General features: G+C 48.6%; 2 protein-coding genes across 3 annotated transcripts; one reads left to right on the plus strand and one right to left on the minus strand.

Moving 5' to 3' along the window:
* The first annotated feature begins 8,134 nt into the window (after positions 1 to 8,134).
* Positions 8,135 to 11,587, plus strand: LOC120705821. 2 transcript variants are annotated; one of them, XM_039990353.1, is made up of 8 exons: positions 8,135 to 8,459; positions 8,562 to 8,677; positions 8,795 to 8,913; positions 9,018 to 9,180; positions 9,264 to 9,481; positions 9,565 to 9,940; positions 10,027 to 10,644; positions 10,813 to 11,586. In XM_039990353.1, exons 1-8 carry the CDS (start codon positions 8,292 to 8,294, stop codon positions 11,339 to 11,341), a joined length of 2,307 nt encoding a protein of 768 aa, XP_039846287.1. In that variant the 5' UTR covers positions 8,135 to 8,291; the 3' UTR covers positions 11,342 to 11,586. The 2 variants fall into 2 exon arrangements, with proteins under 2 accessions (XP_039846287.1, XP_039846286.1); XM_039990352.1 differs by having other exon boundaries at positions 8,136 to 8,459; positions 10,027 to 11,587.
* A 67-nt stretch (positions 11,588 to 11,654) lies between these two features.
* On the minus strand, positions 11,655 to 15,317 carry LOC120705822 (coleoptile phototropism protein 1-like). Its single transcript, XM_039990354.1, has 3 exons — positions 14,289 to 15,317; positions 12,204 to 12,509; positions 11,655 to 12,100 (listed from the first exon to the last, which is right to left on the minus strand). Exons 1-3 carry the CDS (start codon positions 15,189 to 15,191, stop codon positions 11,861 to 11,863), a joined length of 1,449 nt encoding a protein of 482 aa, XP_039846288.1. The 5' UTR covers positions 15,192 to 15,317; the 3' UTR covers positions 11,655 to 11,860.
* Between the last annotated feature and the right edge of the window lie 286 nt (positions 15,318 to 15,603).

The following is a 15,603-nucleotide window of genomic DNA, read 5'->3' on the forward strand; positions in this document are numbered from 1 at the left end:
CGGAATAATAATTATCAAATATAAATGAAAGTGCTATAGTGCTTTACATCCAAAACTTTATGCATCTAAACAATGTCTTAGATTAATTCTCAGGGACACAGTGGTTTAAATACATTCTAAAAAGTATTTATGGTCTAAAAGAAAAATGCATTGCAAGTTTGAAATCTAAAAGCATCTTACTCCTACCAGAACAAAACGAATTGTACGACGACACGTGTCCACCAGCCACCGTCAAATGCCGTCTCTTTTATTGCTCGGTGCATGTGCATGTGCGCAGCGGAGGAAGAAAGTACCCGATCCGACGGTTTATAAACAGTGCACAAATTTTATACATCGGAAGACAGTAAATTTCGCGAAAGGCCGGGCGGTTGAGTTGGCTAGCCCGGCCCGGTAGCATCGCGCTCCCAACAGGTCCTGAGTTCGAATCTCATTAGAAGCGAATTTCAGACTGCTGGGAGAAAAAAAACCGCTACAGCTATGTATCGCGCGGGCTACAAATTCATCAACCATCGCAAAAAACCCGCGGGCTACAAATTCATCAACCATCGCAAAAAACCCGCTACAGCTATGTATTGCGCGGGCTACAAATTCATCAACCATTGCCTGAAAGATTCACGAGCGCCAGTAGTCAGGTGGGCCGGCGCGCAGCAACAGCCCACGCGGTGGCGCGCAGCACCAGCACAGCTGGGCCAGGCAGCCCACGTGGATGTGTGCGTCACAGCAGCAAGCCCACAGGAGGTGCAGCGCAGCACGCCCAACAATTCCCGTAAGCTAGTTTTTTATTCTTTATTATTTTTTTCATATTTTTATTTAACTAACTTATTAACTATGAATATACGTAAGTTGTAGAATGTGAACGTGTTGTCCTGTAGAGTTCTTTTATAATTTAATTTTTATATATTAACTTGTTTAATATGTATATATATATATGCTTATAAGGATATTTTCAAAATGTGGATACATTGTTATTTGTGTCTATGTATAACTAATTTGTTCGTGACGCTTATTTATTTGTTCTCTTTGTAGATTAAATTGTTCGACAATGTTGATTCATTTGTTCGCGATATTCATTTTCCAGTAGTTATCCTATATAATCAAATGTTCGCACCGTTTACTGTTTTTGTTCGTTGTACATCATTATTTGTTCGTGACGTGTAACTTTGTTGTTCGTGACGTGTAACTTTGTTGTTCGTATGAATAATTATTTATTCGTGGTGTCAAAATATTTGTTCCCTATTTTAAAATTAATTATTTAGTGTTAATAAAATGTTTTAAAAATATCGAGTAAATATAGGCAAATGTGGTCTTATTTTGAAGATCTTATCATAAAAAAGATAATGGCGCAATCTAAATTTAATTTGGATTTTCGATTTTACAGTTATAACTTTTTTAGTTTTTAGATTATGCATGCACATGGATGATGTCAGCATTTTGTCTATATCTGCACGCATGGCATATTCTCTTTTCTATTTTATCTTGTTATACTGTTTATTGATTTGGCAACCAGTATTAAATTCCCGATAGTGTTTATTAATTTGGCAACTAGTATTAAATTTTGAATCCAAAAAATTTGAATCAGGACAAACGCGGAACAAAAGTGGAAACAGCGGGACAAACGCGGAACAACGAACAACAACATACGTGCGTAACACGAACACGAATGCACCTCTGGAATGGGCCGGCTGAGAAACAGCCCAAACCGACGAACTGCGTGCAGTCGCTCTGGCTTCAGGCGATGGCTTCGTCAAACGTCACCTCAAGTGACAGGTAACCGCACCCGAAAAAAAAACCCCTCGCTGTGCTCGCCGCAAGGCGGGCATGGGCCAGGATTTGGGGGGTTTCTCTACCCGGTTAGCCGGTTAGGCTTCCTCTTAATGAAAAAACGGTGGGGTCCGTTTCACACCCCCGGGTAGAGTTTTTTGACAGTAAATTTTTTTCGGAAGACATATAGGGTTGGGACAGAAAAAGTGTGCAGCGTCGGCGAGGCTTTGGGCCGCCCTCCGCCCTACTCCCAGGCCCGATACAGTTTTGGTCCAACAGGCGGGGACGACGAGCAAAAACCAAAGTGGGCCGAGACTCACAGCCCGTTGCACCGAAAGTGTCGCTGTCGCGTTAGCTTGTACTGGATTCTACCAGCAATAATCGAAGCTGGATTCTACACGGTAAATCATGGTCCAAAAAAACTCTACAAATATACTATGCAATTTCAAGTAAGATATAAAACCCCCTAAAAAGTAAGGTATAATTTTTTTCAGAAATTATACTTTTTTAATATGGAGTAACACGATATTATTATCAACTTATGTAATTCTCTGCAAATTGTTGATCAACTCAGAAAAGGTTTGATCAATGACGAAACCGCGCCTAGGACACGGCGAGTTTGTCCGGGCCACCCCACTGGGCCTTGATCCGGTGCTCCGCATCAAGCTGCGGATGATCGTGGCAGGGCCGCCCCCAGTGTAATCATCCGGAGTAGCCGCCCAAGCCCCAGGATGCTAAGGCCCCCCAACCTAGTATACATTTACTGATTCATATACATAGTTACATACATATATATGAAATATCTAACTTAAACAAGCAATTAGCCGGTACAAATACACCTAATCACCCTTTCTATTATTCATATCACTACTAATCCATTCTTTTTCTTCCATCATGTATTGTTTGTGTGCTTTTCACAATTTTCCAAAAAAAACGTGTGCACCCCTTGATGGCTAAGAAAATAGGTTAGTCTCAATTGATTAGCCTTTAGTTTTTTTATGGTACATTTGCTTTATTCTTTAAAATAGCTACTAGTCCTGAATCGTTGTTATAATATTACTATACAATAGTTTTACCAAATAATACAAAATAAGCTTGATATTATTTTAGTAGGGATCTCATACTTTAGATTCGCCCCGGTCCCCCGAAAACACAAGGCCGGCCCTAGATTGTGGTGAACTACTACGAGAACTCGGAGATATACGAGTGGGACGAGTACCGGCGGAGTGTGCCCATGATCGTGATGCTCGTCGCCGTCCTTCGCGTCGTGCTCTGGAGGTCCAATTTTCAAAAGGAAAATATGAGATATTAGCAAAGATCACGTACAGACAAACACGACATTGTGCCTGATTTGTACTACTGAAAAATACGCTGAACAATATCCAATCTAGCTAGCTCAATAGTAACTGAGGTTTCTATATCTGATCATTTATGCATCCTAAACTAAACGATTTTCTCAAGTTTGATTTCCCCTGTTCGTTCAATATCACTACAAATTCATAAGCATTTCACAAACAAAAGAGCTATATCAATATTTTGACACAGACATAGCATTTATCGAGCGAAATCACAAACAAACCACTCTCACAAAGTAATACTCTTGAGTGAAATCACAACAATCACAAAGCACTACCATCAATTATGGCCTGCGGCCCCTACCATAACCACCACAGCCACCACGCCCATGTCATCTCCCTCTCCTACGATCACCCGGGCCCGCCCCCCTGGATCAGTGGTTATGGGAAGTCATCAGCTTGGTGGTTTTCCACTTGGCCGGCCTCGAGGGTGTTTCCGCTAGCACAACATTGGTGAATGTTGAGAAATCGATACCTCTAACTTCACATTGACTTTCGAGAAATTGACTTTCGAGAAGTGATACCAAACTAGTGTGATACCATTTCTTTCGTTGAGCTATACCCATACTATACCAAAAAGACCTTTAGCTAAATTTTGTGAATCCTATGCCCATATTATACCAATACCAAGAAGACCTTCACCTAGACACCAGTGTGGGAGACCAACTCTATTTGAAAACTCAACTCTTTATTCATCATAACCTAGTACAACATAACGACTCTCACAGTCTGCCATGTCACCTAACCCAATACCAAGAAGACCTTCACCTAGCCAGCAGGATAGAGTGTTTATGTGGCTACCTTCCCATACTCTACCCATGCCATCCAATGGCATGTCACTCAACTCTCCATGGTGGCTACCTATGTCATCTCCAAATGGCTTCTACTTGGCATGGTTTGGGGGAGGGTAGTGACTCCATATATATAGGACTTCATGGCTCATATGGTGTTGTCATGGGTCCATCTTCTACACTCTTCTATATTTAGTTTTCTTCATCTTTTATTCTATCATACAAGTATCTTTTCTCTAGAGAATTTCACACTTCACCATAAAACATGAAAATTGTTACTCATACTTGATCTTCACTCTTCTAGAACATTCTTACCTTAGCATGATCATATCTCATGCACTGCAAAGTTAGTTTCTTACGATTTCTACAATCTTTTAGAATGTTCCAAGTATGCATTGCATATTTCAACAGTAAAACTCAAACCAAGGTTCTTTCGGTGCATCTTCTCATAAGTGCTCTTGAACGAGTTTGGAGTTGTTGTCTTCTCCGCAATGGCGGCCTTGTTGGAGCGCTTTCCACCCGACGAGGGCTTGCCCTTGCCCTTGCCCTTCGCCATCTGGATTGTTCACATCATTATGGGTAAGAAATAAACACAAAAGGAAGTTGATCTGCTCTCCTCTTCATAAAAGAGAAACGCAGCTAGGACGGGACCGAGATAAATCGGGAAAAAAACACATGAACATTTTCAAGTGCTCTGCAACATCCGTGTCCCTATGAGAAAACAACTAACTAAACTAGCATGAATACGATCGGCAAATGCAACAAAACAATGCCTCCATCTAGGGATAAATCTCAAAGAAAAAAAGAACAAACAAGTGGAAATGCTCAGCAGCAGCAGCCTCTAGCCCTCTACCAGGAAAGTAACCAGCATGAACATGAACGCGAACGCGAACACAAATGCGAACGCGAACGCAGCAGCAGTAGCAGCAACACACACACACGGCCAACTGCAAATAGAAAAAAATGTTGAACTGCTCGATCAGCATCAGCCGCATCCACCAAAAACTAATTAAACCAACATAAAGACGAAGGGGATCGGAAACACTACAACACAACGCGGCCAAGCAACCGGAGATAAATCGCACAAAAAAACATCATGAGCAACATAGATTGGAGGGGGTTAAGAGGAAAAGTAACATTAAAGGCTGATGATGCGGCCAAATGCACATAAATCGCGAAAAGCAGAGTTTGGAGAAGGGGTTTTGAAGAAAGAAAGGAACATGAGAGGCAGTCGGATCGATATGCCCACCTTGCAGTCTGTCTGGCGGCTGGCAGAAGTGTGGAAGAGAGATGCCATTGCTCGGCTCGAGGGTCGAGGAAATGCTTCGCGCTAGTGATGTTCATCAGCTCGGCTCACCCAGCACGGCTCGGGCCTCGGCTCCTCTCAGCGGCGTGCGCGACAAATTCACACCGGCAGCGGAGTTACCAAGACCACAGCACGGTCACATACTCATGTGGGTGCCAAGTGCCAAAGCTGGAGTTGCCGACGTGCGGCACATCCCAGCGTGATCGGGTTTGCTCTTGTTTCATGCCAATTGCAAAGGATGATGCCTTTCAAATTTACTGAAAATGTACTCTGAATTATACACACCGAACACTTATCACAAGCACAAGCACTGTTTCCATGCTTCTCTCTTTTTTCAAAACCAATGCAACCAGTGATTGCCGAGTTCAAAAAAAAAGTAGTGATTGATGCCACACAAGAGGCGCATGATCCTTTTGCCATCAAGAGAGAATGCATGAAACGATCAAGAGCATGGGGTGGTGGTAAGTTTTTCCTGATGGAAATGTCTCTAACGATTCACTTTGCATGGTGCAAGGTGCTTCCTACGCGTAGGTGACTGATTGGAAAAAACAAAACTGATCTAGTTGGGTTGTAAGGTGAGTATGTAATCTTGGTTGTGCTAGCTTCCGAGAGTTCATCCAAGTTTCTTTGGTGGGGCTGGTTTGTTATTTGAAGTTCATTTTAGCGGTCTTTTGTGACCCCCCCCCCAAAAAAAACTCTCTCTCATGAGGAGAATGCTACGACTTTATGCGAAATTGTTCCATGTTCATGACAAGATGTTATAGCTCCGCGAGAAATTGTTTGGAGAAGCATAATGTAATACAAAATTAAGGAAATACTCCCAAAGTGGATACATTAGTTATAAATAGCATTATGGTTCAAGGTGTTAATGTAGAGTTCCAAAAAGTGTTCCCATGCGGCCATGCATCCAGAGGCCTCAAGGTTAAAGTTACTACAGTAGAATCCAAAAAGTTCCCCATCCATCCGGAGGGCCGACATGTGTCATCTGGTACCCGGGGCACGCGCCGCGTTTCAGGTGCCCTCAGGCCCCTCCCTGCCCATGCTTTCATCCCAACCACTCTTTCTTCCCACCAACAGCCAGCTTCGGGAAATCTATTCCCCGCATATGCGGGGCAGATGCATTGTGTCGCGGTGGGGGAGGAAGAAGAACGACCCCGCCGGCGGTGAGCTAGGGGAGGAGGAGGGGTAGGAGGGGCAGTTGGTGGGGAAAGCGGCGGCCGGCGAGGTCGCCAGCAGCCGGGGTGATGGTGGGCGGTGGCGGACTTTAGGTTCCTGGTTGCTGGGGTTCCAATAGCCACCGAATCTAGAGGAGAGGTCCGGGGGTGGCGGTGACCCGACAGTGGATGCGGGTTAGCTGGTGGAGGACAAGACGGCGTGGGAGCGCCGCCGACTGGCCGAGGCCGGACCTCGGTGGGTGGAGGCCGGCAGCGGGGGTGTGCGACGCATCGGCGCCGCCCCGGCCCCCGTGTATGCGGCGAATAGACTCCCCCGCCAATCCTTCCCCCACCCCCACCGCCACCCCCACCCCTCAGCAAATCAAGTAGCTCATGCACCAGCTATTTTTAGGGTTGTGACGCATGCACCAGTTTTTTCATGTAAAATTATTGATCTTGATGTAACTAATTTATTCACAATTCTAAATTATTTATTCTTTTTTGTATTAAATTGTTCAGTGATATTACTCATTTGTTCGTAATATTTATTATTATTATTTATCATATACAATCAAATATGCATGATGTTTAATATTTTATTTGTAGTACATTTTTATTTGTTCATCATCCTTAAGTTTTTTTTGTGTTATTAAAATATTTGTTCCCAATAGCTAAAATTAATTAATTATTATTAAAAAAATATTTTAAAAAAATATCGTATAAACATAAGCAAGTGTGGTCTTGCTTTGAAAATCTCACCATAATAAGATAATGGTGCAATTAAAATTTAATATGGACGCTCAGTTTAATAATTATAGTTTTTTTATTTTGAATTTACATGCATCAGAGTGAAATCAGCATTATTGACTACTTCTTCATACTCCCTCCATACTCGAAAAAATGCATTTTGGACAGCGGTACGGTCTCCAAAGCATAACTTTACTTTTTATTTTTACAAAAAATATTTATCACGAATTGATGTATTTATATTTTTATGAAAGTATTTTTCAAGACAAGTTATTCATATGGTTTTCATATTTTAAAACTCAACAACTTAAAAGTTATTCATGATTTATATTTTTATTGTTTGACCCAAATCTTGTTCAAAACAACTTTTTTTAGTGGAGGGAGTATATGCAGATTCTCTTCTATTTCGGACAGCTCCAGGGTTGATCCAAATCGAACATAGACGAAGAAGCAGGCGATTTATACACAACAGCAGTTGAACTGTACATGAATCTTTTCAAACTCTGCTGACAAATCGAACTATGGGAAATTGATAATCTTTAAAAAAATATTGAACCATGAGCAATAGAAAAATCGGCAGGCAGTAACTCATACGTGGAAGGTAAATGGATGTCCTTTAGTGAAGAGAATGCTGCTTCTTTTTTATTTCTTTAATCACCACACGGGACCCGTAATTCGATTTGTACTCAGCTACTGTTACATAGAGAAATCACGAAGCCAAACGATCAAATATTGCGCGGCCCCGACTCGGTCGCGCAACAAAAAAATGTCATTAACCCGACACAATCCAGCTGGCGCCGCAATAAAGAAAAGATCCGCGCCCAACCTGTCCAGTGTGTCCAGTTCCACGGCACGTACCTCACTGTGCACCTGCATTGATGGCTCCAACGGTCTTCCAAATCATTCTTCGACGGACCCACAGGCCAGCCTCCCAACCGCCCCAGGCCACGCCGTCCCGCTCGCTCCCACTTGCCCCCCACCTGCCGGATTTGAACCCCCAACGGCTCTCTCCCCGTCCCTATCCCGTCTCCTCGGACCCCAAACGCTCCTCCCCTCGTCCGCGCCTGCCAATCCAGTCCTGCTAAATTGCTCCGCACTCCCACGCCCTCCGCTCCCGCTCCCGATCCCGATAGGCAGCTGTACGTGCGTGCATCCCGCACCGGCAGCGGCGGCGACGATGGCGGCGGCGTTCACGGAGGAGGAGAAGGCGGTGGACGACGCGCTGGGGTACCCCAAGGCCTACGCCAGGCTCTGCCGCGGCGGCGGCGGCGGGGCGGCTGTCGGCCTGCCCTACGGCCACGGCCCGCCGCACGCCTTCCTCCCCTACGTCCTCCAACCTCACGAGGTACGTGTGTAGATTCCAATGGTCGCCTGGCCTGATCCTTCGCCGCCGCCTGTGTGTGATCCGAGTGCGCCTGAGCTGACCGAGTGGTTCCCGTGGGCGCAGGCGCTGCGGGCCAAGGACATGAACGAGATGTTCCCGGTGACCGACGCGGAGGCGCCGCCCACCGCCAACCCCCGCGGCTTCGCCAACCTCCTCTGGAAGCAGCTCGACCACCTCGGGTGCGTGACGAACCCTCAGACGGCTCTGCTGCTGCTTCCGGCGTCGCCATTTGATTCGGACTCGCGATTCCACACCCTCCATCTCGGCTGATTGGTTTCTGCGGCGCTTGGATGCAGGAACGCGGGGTTCGATCCGGCGCTCTTCCGGGTGGACGCGTACGGGAACGTGCTCTACCTACACGCCGACTCCGCTTCACCTCTCGGCTGGGACATCGACCACTGGTTCCCCTGCGCAAGTAAGAAAACGATGCGATCTGATGAGTTTTTTTTGTGTCTGATTTTGGTCAGTCTGACGCTCCTCAAGTTCTGACCGATTGACCGTTGCTGTGGTTTTTTGCAGGGGGAGGGAAGACAGTGCCCAGCAACCTGCGGATCGTGCAGTGGCAAGTGTGCAGGAAGAAACAGAACAAGCTGGAGTTCCTCATGCCGTGGTGGGATCTGCAGCTCGGCATCTCCGTCAACCAGTTCCTCTCCATTTTCGCCTCCAAGAACTCCGACTTCAGGTAAGCCGGCCGCCGCAGCGGACAAGTTACGGACCTGATATTGGCTTGCCTTACTGTACTGATGGATCTTCATGTATGTGCAGAAATAGAGCATTCGCGTTCTTGTTCGCCGATGGCTCCAGCGAGGAATTGAGCTCGCTGCAGGTGGTGGAGGCGCACGCGTTCCCGCAGCACTTCTCTGAGATGACAAGGAAAGTGGGGCTTGCCCCTGCTGCAATCGTTTCCACGAGGGGTTCTGACAACTCGGTGCTCAAATCTCTTGATGCAAACCGACCGCTCAGGCTTAATTATCCTTTGATCGGTAATTGTTTCCCCAGTTCTATCTAGTTGGTATGCCTGTTCTTATATGAACGGTGGAGTGCTAATTGATCATTCTTTGTGTAGCTTCTAAGAAATTCACGGGCGAAAAGGATGAGAATGTCAACTTGGCAATCTCAGGCCACGGGGCTAATTCAACAAAGGAGAATAATAACCCGGATGCTGATGGCTACATTAGCAATCCTTACTTGTCCATAGCTATGGCTAGGGACTCGTTGAAGCAGAGAGAAGAGGCCAAAAAGAAGCAGGCTGAGCTCGCTGAATTGGAGAACGAGGCTAATGAGCTGAAGCAGAAGAATGAAGAGGAGCGGGTGGCCATCCAGGGCTTGGAGGCGCTCCTGATAAAAAGGAAGCGGCGAGTCGAGAAATGCCGTCGCTTGGCAGAGGCTCAGTCTAACTACAAGGCAGTGCTGGAAAAGATGATCAGAGATGCCATGCACCAGTAAGCATGATTGCCTTATAAAAGAACATTAGCATGTTTCCATAAGAAGCTTAGTAAATTATTATCTGTTGTGATACGAAATGCAGGTCTGTTGTGTACAAGGAACAACTTAGGCTGAACCAAGCTGCAACCAGTACTCTCATGGCCAGATTGGAGGCACAAAGGGCAATGTGCGACTCATCTGAAACCGAGCTCCGTAAGAGGTACCAGCAGAGGGATGATTTGGAGAGGCAGATAAAGCCAGAAAGGAAGAGATATCGTGTTGATGATGGATTGCTTGAGGAAAGGCACAGTGAGAGTGTAAAGTATCTTTCAGCAAGAAGATTGAGGAGTAGCCCTCTCAAGCAGGAGTTGAGGGTTTTTCTGGAGGAAGGCCAGAGGAATTCAGAAGCATATAATTCCCTAGGTGAAGAAGAAATTGTAGAAGGTACCTCAACTCGCCCTTCAGCATTCAGCAATGCTAGAAATGAACCATCGAATGTGATAAACTTCCCAAGGAGGTATCTCTTCATTGAACAGAACACTGTTGATTCTGAAAGAGGCAGAGCATTGGTTCGGGAGAAGCTAGAAGAGTTGGCGATCAAAGGGCGTCGTAGCAGGAGAAGAGAAATAAAGGAGACTATGACATCTAGGGGAACTGGTACACCTATGAGGTCAAGAGATAACAAGGGGAAAGCGACCATGCAGCAGTGCTACGAGTCCGAGACTGAAAAATATCATGCCAGTGAGACAGTTTCAGTACCGAGGACCTCATCACTTCCCCCAAGTCCACCCTATAGAGCAGTTGGCATGTATGCAACTCCTAGATATCCCACAGATCAGTCAGTTCTGCTGCAAAAAAGTGAAGCTCTTCATCACCGACATGTTCCCAGGTCTGAAGATGATGAAACAATGAACCATATTAGCAAAGGAAATGTGGATAAGTGGCTTCATATGCTCATAGATAACCAGCAAGAATGTCCTGCTGTATACCATTCTTCAGATGAACAGCACGACGGTGACGAGGAGAATGCTTCGGAAGAGCAGCACATCCAAAGCAGAATTGACGAAGAAAGCTGCAGGAATGAAATTACTGAATGTTCTGATGAGATTGTTGAGGTTGAGGGCGATATTGCTTCTGACCAGGGAACAGCAAGATGCAGGGACAGCTTTGGCATTAAGGAGAGGGAGGAAAAGAAGATTTGGTTCCCAAGGTCCGATAGCAGTAGGGGTTTCCGGTCACTGCCCTCATCCCCTTCCAAGATCCTTGGAATGAGAAGAGGGGTTGAATGCATTGGCAGGAAGCCTAAGGTTGCTGGCGAGGAAGACTGCAAATATGGCTATGAGGATCCAGTGTCCACAAGCAGCGGCAAGTTCCTCAGCAGATGCAAGCAGGCGATCAAGAAAGCAGTAAACAAATAAGTCAATGCACCATACGTCTGGACCTATTTATTCTTTTTTCGGTGTGTGCAAAGTTACCTCCATTTGTTATTTGTTTCTGTAGCTGAATAAGTGAGTGAAGCATTGCTTGCAGACTTCTGTCTGAGGCTCTGCCTGTTACATGTGAGATAGTACTGCATTGTTTATGGTCACCCTACTGTGATCAGGTTAGTGTGTGTACAACTATTTGTTGATTTGTGAAAGAAATGAATTATTCTTGTTTCTGCGCTGCGAGAGTGTGAGATTTATTGGCATTTTCAGAACATCAATTTTTCAGTCAATGTTTGTCTTGTGGTTTCAGACCGTCAGAAGTTGATGCTTTTAGGCTACTTCATACAGTTCAGTGAGATAATTTCATCATGAACAGAAACTCAAGATGACAGTATCACAACAGAGCTTTCAAACCCAGAAATTGCTGTAACCAAACCAAAAGCAAAAATAATAAAAAAAGAAACAAAAATTAACAACCCATCCCTTCATCAGCCCGTTTCCAACTCCATGTCATGAAGTTGACTTGCGCCACTTGGCGTTCGGCGTCGCCGAGGCGGCGCTGTCCTTCTTCCCCTTGGCCGGCGTCCGGCGTTCCATGCCGCTCTCCGAGTCGTCGACCCTCGCGACGTCCGCGCCCATGCCGCCGCCGAACCAGAACGCGCTCCACTTGAAGAAGCCGCCGCCGCCGCCGCGCCGCCTCCTGTCCGAGGTCAGCCTGTCCACTTGGGCCTGCAGCGCGTTGCACTGCACCTGCAATGGAGATCCGTTTCAGTGTCAGGGAGTCAGGTTGTCAGCGTACTGGATCGGAGCATCGAACTGGGCGCAGACTGGAAAGCTCGGGACGACGAGGGACCTGGAGCCTGGCGACGTCCTCGCGGAGGCGGCGCACCTCCTGGTGCTGCGCGAGGACCTCGCGCTTGGAAGGGCAGCGGCCGGGGAGCTCCAGCGCCGGGTTGGGGCTCCGCAGGCCGCTGAAGGAGGCGCTCAGCTCGGCGAGGCGGTTGAGCTTGCCGTGCTCCGAGAAGAGCACCTGCATCACGGAGCGCACCGGCATGCGCTCGTTCTGGACGGCGTGCGCCGCGGCCTCCGCCGTGAGCTTGCGCGCGTCGATCAGCCGGCACAGCGACTTCCGCTCCTCCTTGGACGTGTTTGGATGCGCCTGACAGAAATCAGGGAAGGAAATGGAACCATACATACCAAGGGTCAGTAACCATTTTTTTTTCATGATTATCGTAGCAATTTTATTCTAGTGCACCATCAATTTTGCATCGCAGAACTAGCAATTCTGAATCTGACACGACTTTTCACGACTAGTGCATCATCGATTTGACATGAGAATAAGTCCTCTCGGCCAGCGCTGTCGCCATTTCTGATGACAGTGTTTCAGCTCCAAAACATGCACAGAGCAATGGAACAGGCTTCTCCAAGATTTCTTTGGCTGCATTTCGATCTGAAACTGGTGATGTTTCTGATAGTCAGGCCCAAGAGATCAAAGGAAAGATCCTGCCACTGTTCTAATCTAGATTTTCTGTTCACGCCTGCAAGATCCCCGAGCAGGCTGCAGCCTTGCAGGCACTGCTTGCTTGGGAATTCTATCCAGTATCCACACAACTTTGGATTAATCTGAATGGAATATTAGCATCAAGCGCATCTAGTTTCCTGCGACAGATGCAGGTGTACAGTAACACTGCTGGTGATTGTCATAGCAGGACAAGGAGAAATATGGCTGAATCTGAATAGTTGAGTGCACAGCACAGGGCACCAAGCACCAAGGGGCAATAGGGATTTTGATACCACGAAGCACCTATTCCCATGTGTAATAACAGGTACAAACTCTCCCTGTTGGGTAGCGGGTGGAGCTCACGTGACATCTCTCTCCCAAAGGTCTGTTCTTCGCGCGACAGATGCTAACAACATCAGGAGCTTTAACGACAAAGTGGATGGGTTTTAATTTTGCATTAGCAAAGCCATGGAAGCAACTAATCCATCATTCAGTTCACAGGCCAGGCACAAACAAACCCGTGGATAAAAATAACAAGCGTGTAGCTGCTCCCTTCCCGATATAGAATCATCATAGAATATGCATACTAGTGTGCTGGAGGCTTGCAATGATCCTGCTCTGATGGTACACACAGGACCTTAACTTATGATTGCAGAATAATTGGATCTACTGCCAGGAGATGCCCCTATGCAAATATGCAATAAAAATGGGCATCGATGGTACTATATATACCCTACTAATTTAAGCATTTGCACTACATGGTCTAATGCAAATCACAGTACAGTCAAACACAGAACCACATGAGCATGCCGTCCAGAATAATAGGCAGAATATGCATGCCTGATACCTCTCTCTCTTTTCCAGTACTGAACTACTCTAGTTTACTGTCTCCAGCACGGATTCGAACACACGTCGCAGACTTGCAATGCCTAGGAAGGATGGGATGGGTCTATGTGCAACCCAAGGCAAGGCCAAGGCACCCGCCACTGCCCATCAACTCGGATTTCACCACCACCCGTGCCTTTTCGGCCTTTCGCCGTGCACAAAAAGGCGTTGCCAAGGGAAATCAACAGCCTCTGCTGCTAAGATTTCCTCTGTTGACCAATCTTACAGCAGGCTATGGCGATTGCAAATTCGCAATGCAAACTCTGCAAAGTTACCGTGCACTAACACTGACAAGTCGGCAATGTGCATCTGTAAACGATTTTCCGTTATCTGAAAAGCTATCACTGACACAGACACACAGTGTTGCCGAGGCCTTTTTTTTTTGAGAAACTTGCCGAGGCCTTTTGCCCTTTCCGGCGAGCAGGAATGGGCACGTACGCGCCTACGGGCACGCGCGCGCGGTGTGGCGCCGAGTCATGGTCAATGGTCATGGAGTGCAATCAAGGAGGAAGCAGGAATGGAAAGGAGGGATGCGAGCGAGCGCACGCGCACCTTGAGGTAGGTGTCGACGGCGCGGTAGAGCGCGTCGTCCGCGGGGCGGGCGTGGGCGGGGACGGCGCGGGCGAGCTCCTCGAACTCGGCGGGGCGCAGGCCGGCCTCGAGCGCGGCCTCGGCCAGGTACGCGTCCACCAGCCGGGCCACCCTGGCGGCCGCCGCGCCGCCACCGCCGACGGCCGCGGCGGAGCTGGCCTTGCTGGCGGAGGAGGAGGCGGCCGCGGCGCCCTCCTTGAGGAACCCGCGCACGAGCCGCAGCACGAGGGGCACGTCCAGCAGCAGCGCCGCGTGCCCGCCGGCGTGCCCGAACGCCGGGATCATGACGGCGCCCAGCGTGGCCTGGTCCAGCCGCCGCGCCGCGCGGGCCTCCAGGTCCCGCAGAAGCGCCGCGTCCGCGCCCACCATGCTCCCCGCGCGGAGCAGCTTGAGCAGGAAGTCGCACGTGATGCCGTCGTCGCCGGCGGCCCCGCTGCACCCCGGCGCCGGCGGGTCGGGCGGGAGCGCCGCGACGAGGGACTCCAGCAGGAGCCGCTTCTTGAGCCACGTCGCCGTGGGGCTCTCCGGCGGCAGGAACCGCCCCGACGCCGACGACGCCGGGGACGACGCCGAGGGCGGCGCCACGTCCGGGAGCCACTTGGCGGCGTAGTGCGACAGCACGGAGGCCAGCATGTCCGGGCGCGCGCAGGACGCCGACTTGGACTTGACGGCCGCCACGGTGCGCGCGAAGTTGTCCACGTCGTTGACGCACGAGTCGTCGCTGGCGCTCGCCGCCGCCGCCGCCGCCGCCAGCCACGGCTCCGACGCCGAGCGCGCGTGCTCGGCCCCGGCTCCGGGCGTGCCGCCGCCGCTGCCGCGGGGCGACGGGGTCTTCGGGCTCTGGCTCTGAGACGCCGACTTCATGGCTGCTGGCGGGGCGCGCGCGCGCAAGCTCGGAGAGCTCTCTCGACTGGTGTATCGTGTATGTCCTCGCCCGAGCGTGTAGTAATAGTAGTTGGTGAGCAAGAGGGAGAGACGTGCCAGCAGCTGCAGCTGCAGGCTCACTCACTTGAGTGTCCCTGTGCAGATGGACCAAAGAACAAGCTGTGGTGCAGGGGGGGTAGACGCTGACGTGCTTGGATCGGAGTGGGCGCACAGGTAATGGCCGCGGACGCCACCATCGTTAGCGTCCTAACACGTCCAAAAAACGTTGGTATAAATTGACAAAATGCCTGTGTTGCTATATATCATTATTGGCATTGTCATATGCTAATGGGCCTAAACCAAGTTTTAGCTGGAGGTGAAATCTGAAACCCACTATTCACAAGCATGCCTG

The sequence above is a fragment of the Panicum virgatum genome, chromosome 5K (assembly GCF_016808335.1).
Source record: "Panicum virgatum strain AP13 chromosome 5K, P.virgatum_v5, whole genome shotgun sequence".
Taxonomy (NCBI): Eukaryota; Viridiplantae; Streptophyta; class Magnoliopsida; order Poales; family Poaceae; genus Panicum; species Panicum virgatum.

Coding starts and splice junctions, on each gene's coding strand:
- LOC120705821 (XM_039990352.1), top strand. CDS start 8,292: ATGGCGGCGGCGTTCACGGAGGAGGAGAAGGCGGTGGACGACGCGCTG. Junction 8,678..8,794: donor AAGCAGCTCGACCACCTCGG/GTGCGTGACGAA, acceptor GCTTGGATGCAG/GAACGCGGGGTTCGATCCGG. Junction 9,941..10,026: donor ATCAGAGATGCCATGCACCA/GTAAGCATGATT, acceptor TACGAAATGCAG/GTCTGTTGTGTACAAGGAAC.
- LOC120705822 (XM_039990354.1), bottom strand. CDS start 15,191: ATGAAGTCGGCGTCTCAGAGCCAGAGCCCGAAGACCCCGTCGCCCCGC. Junction 12,510..14,288: donor CCGTCGACACCTACCTCAAG/GTGCGCGTGCGC, acceptor GATTTCTGTCAG/GCGCATCCAAACACGTCCAA. Junction 12,101..12,203: donor AGGACGTCGCCAGGCTCCAG/GTCCCTCGTCGT, acceptor TCTCCATTGCAG/GTGCAGTGCAACGCGCTGCA.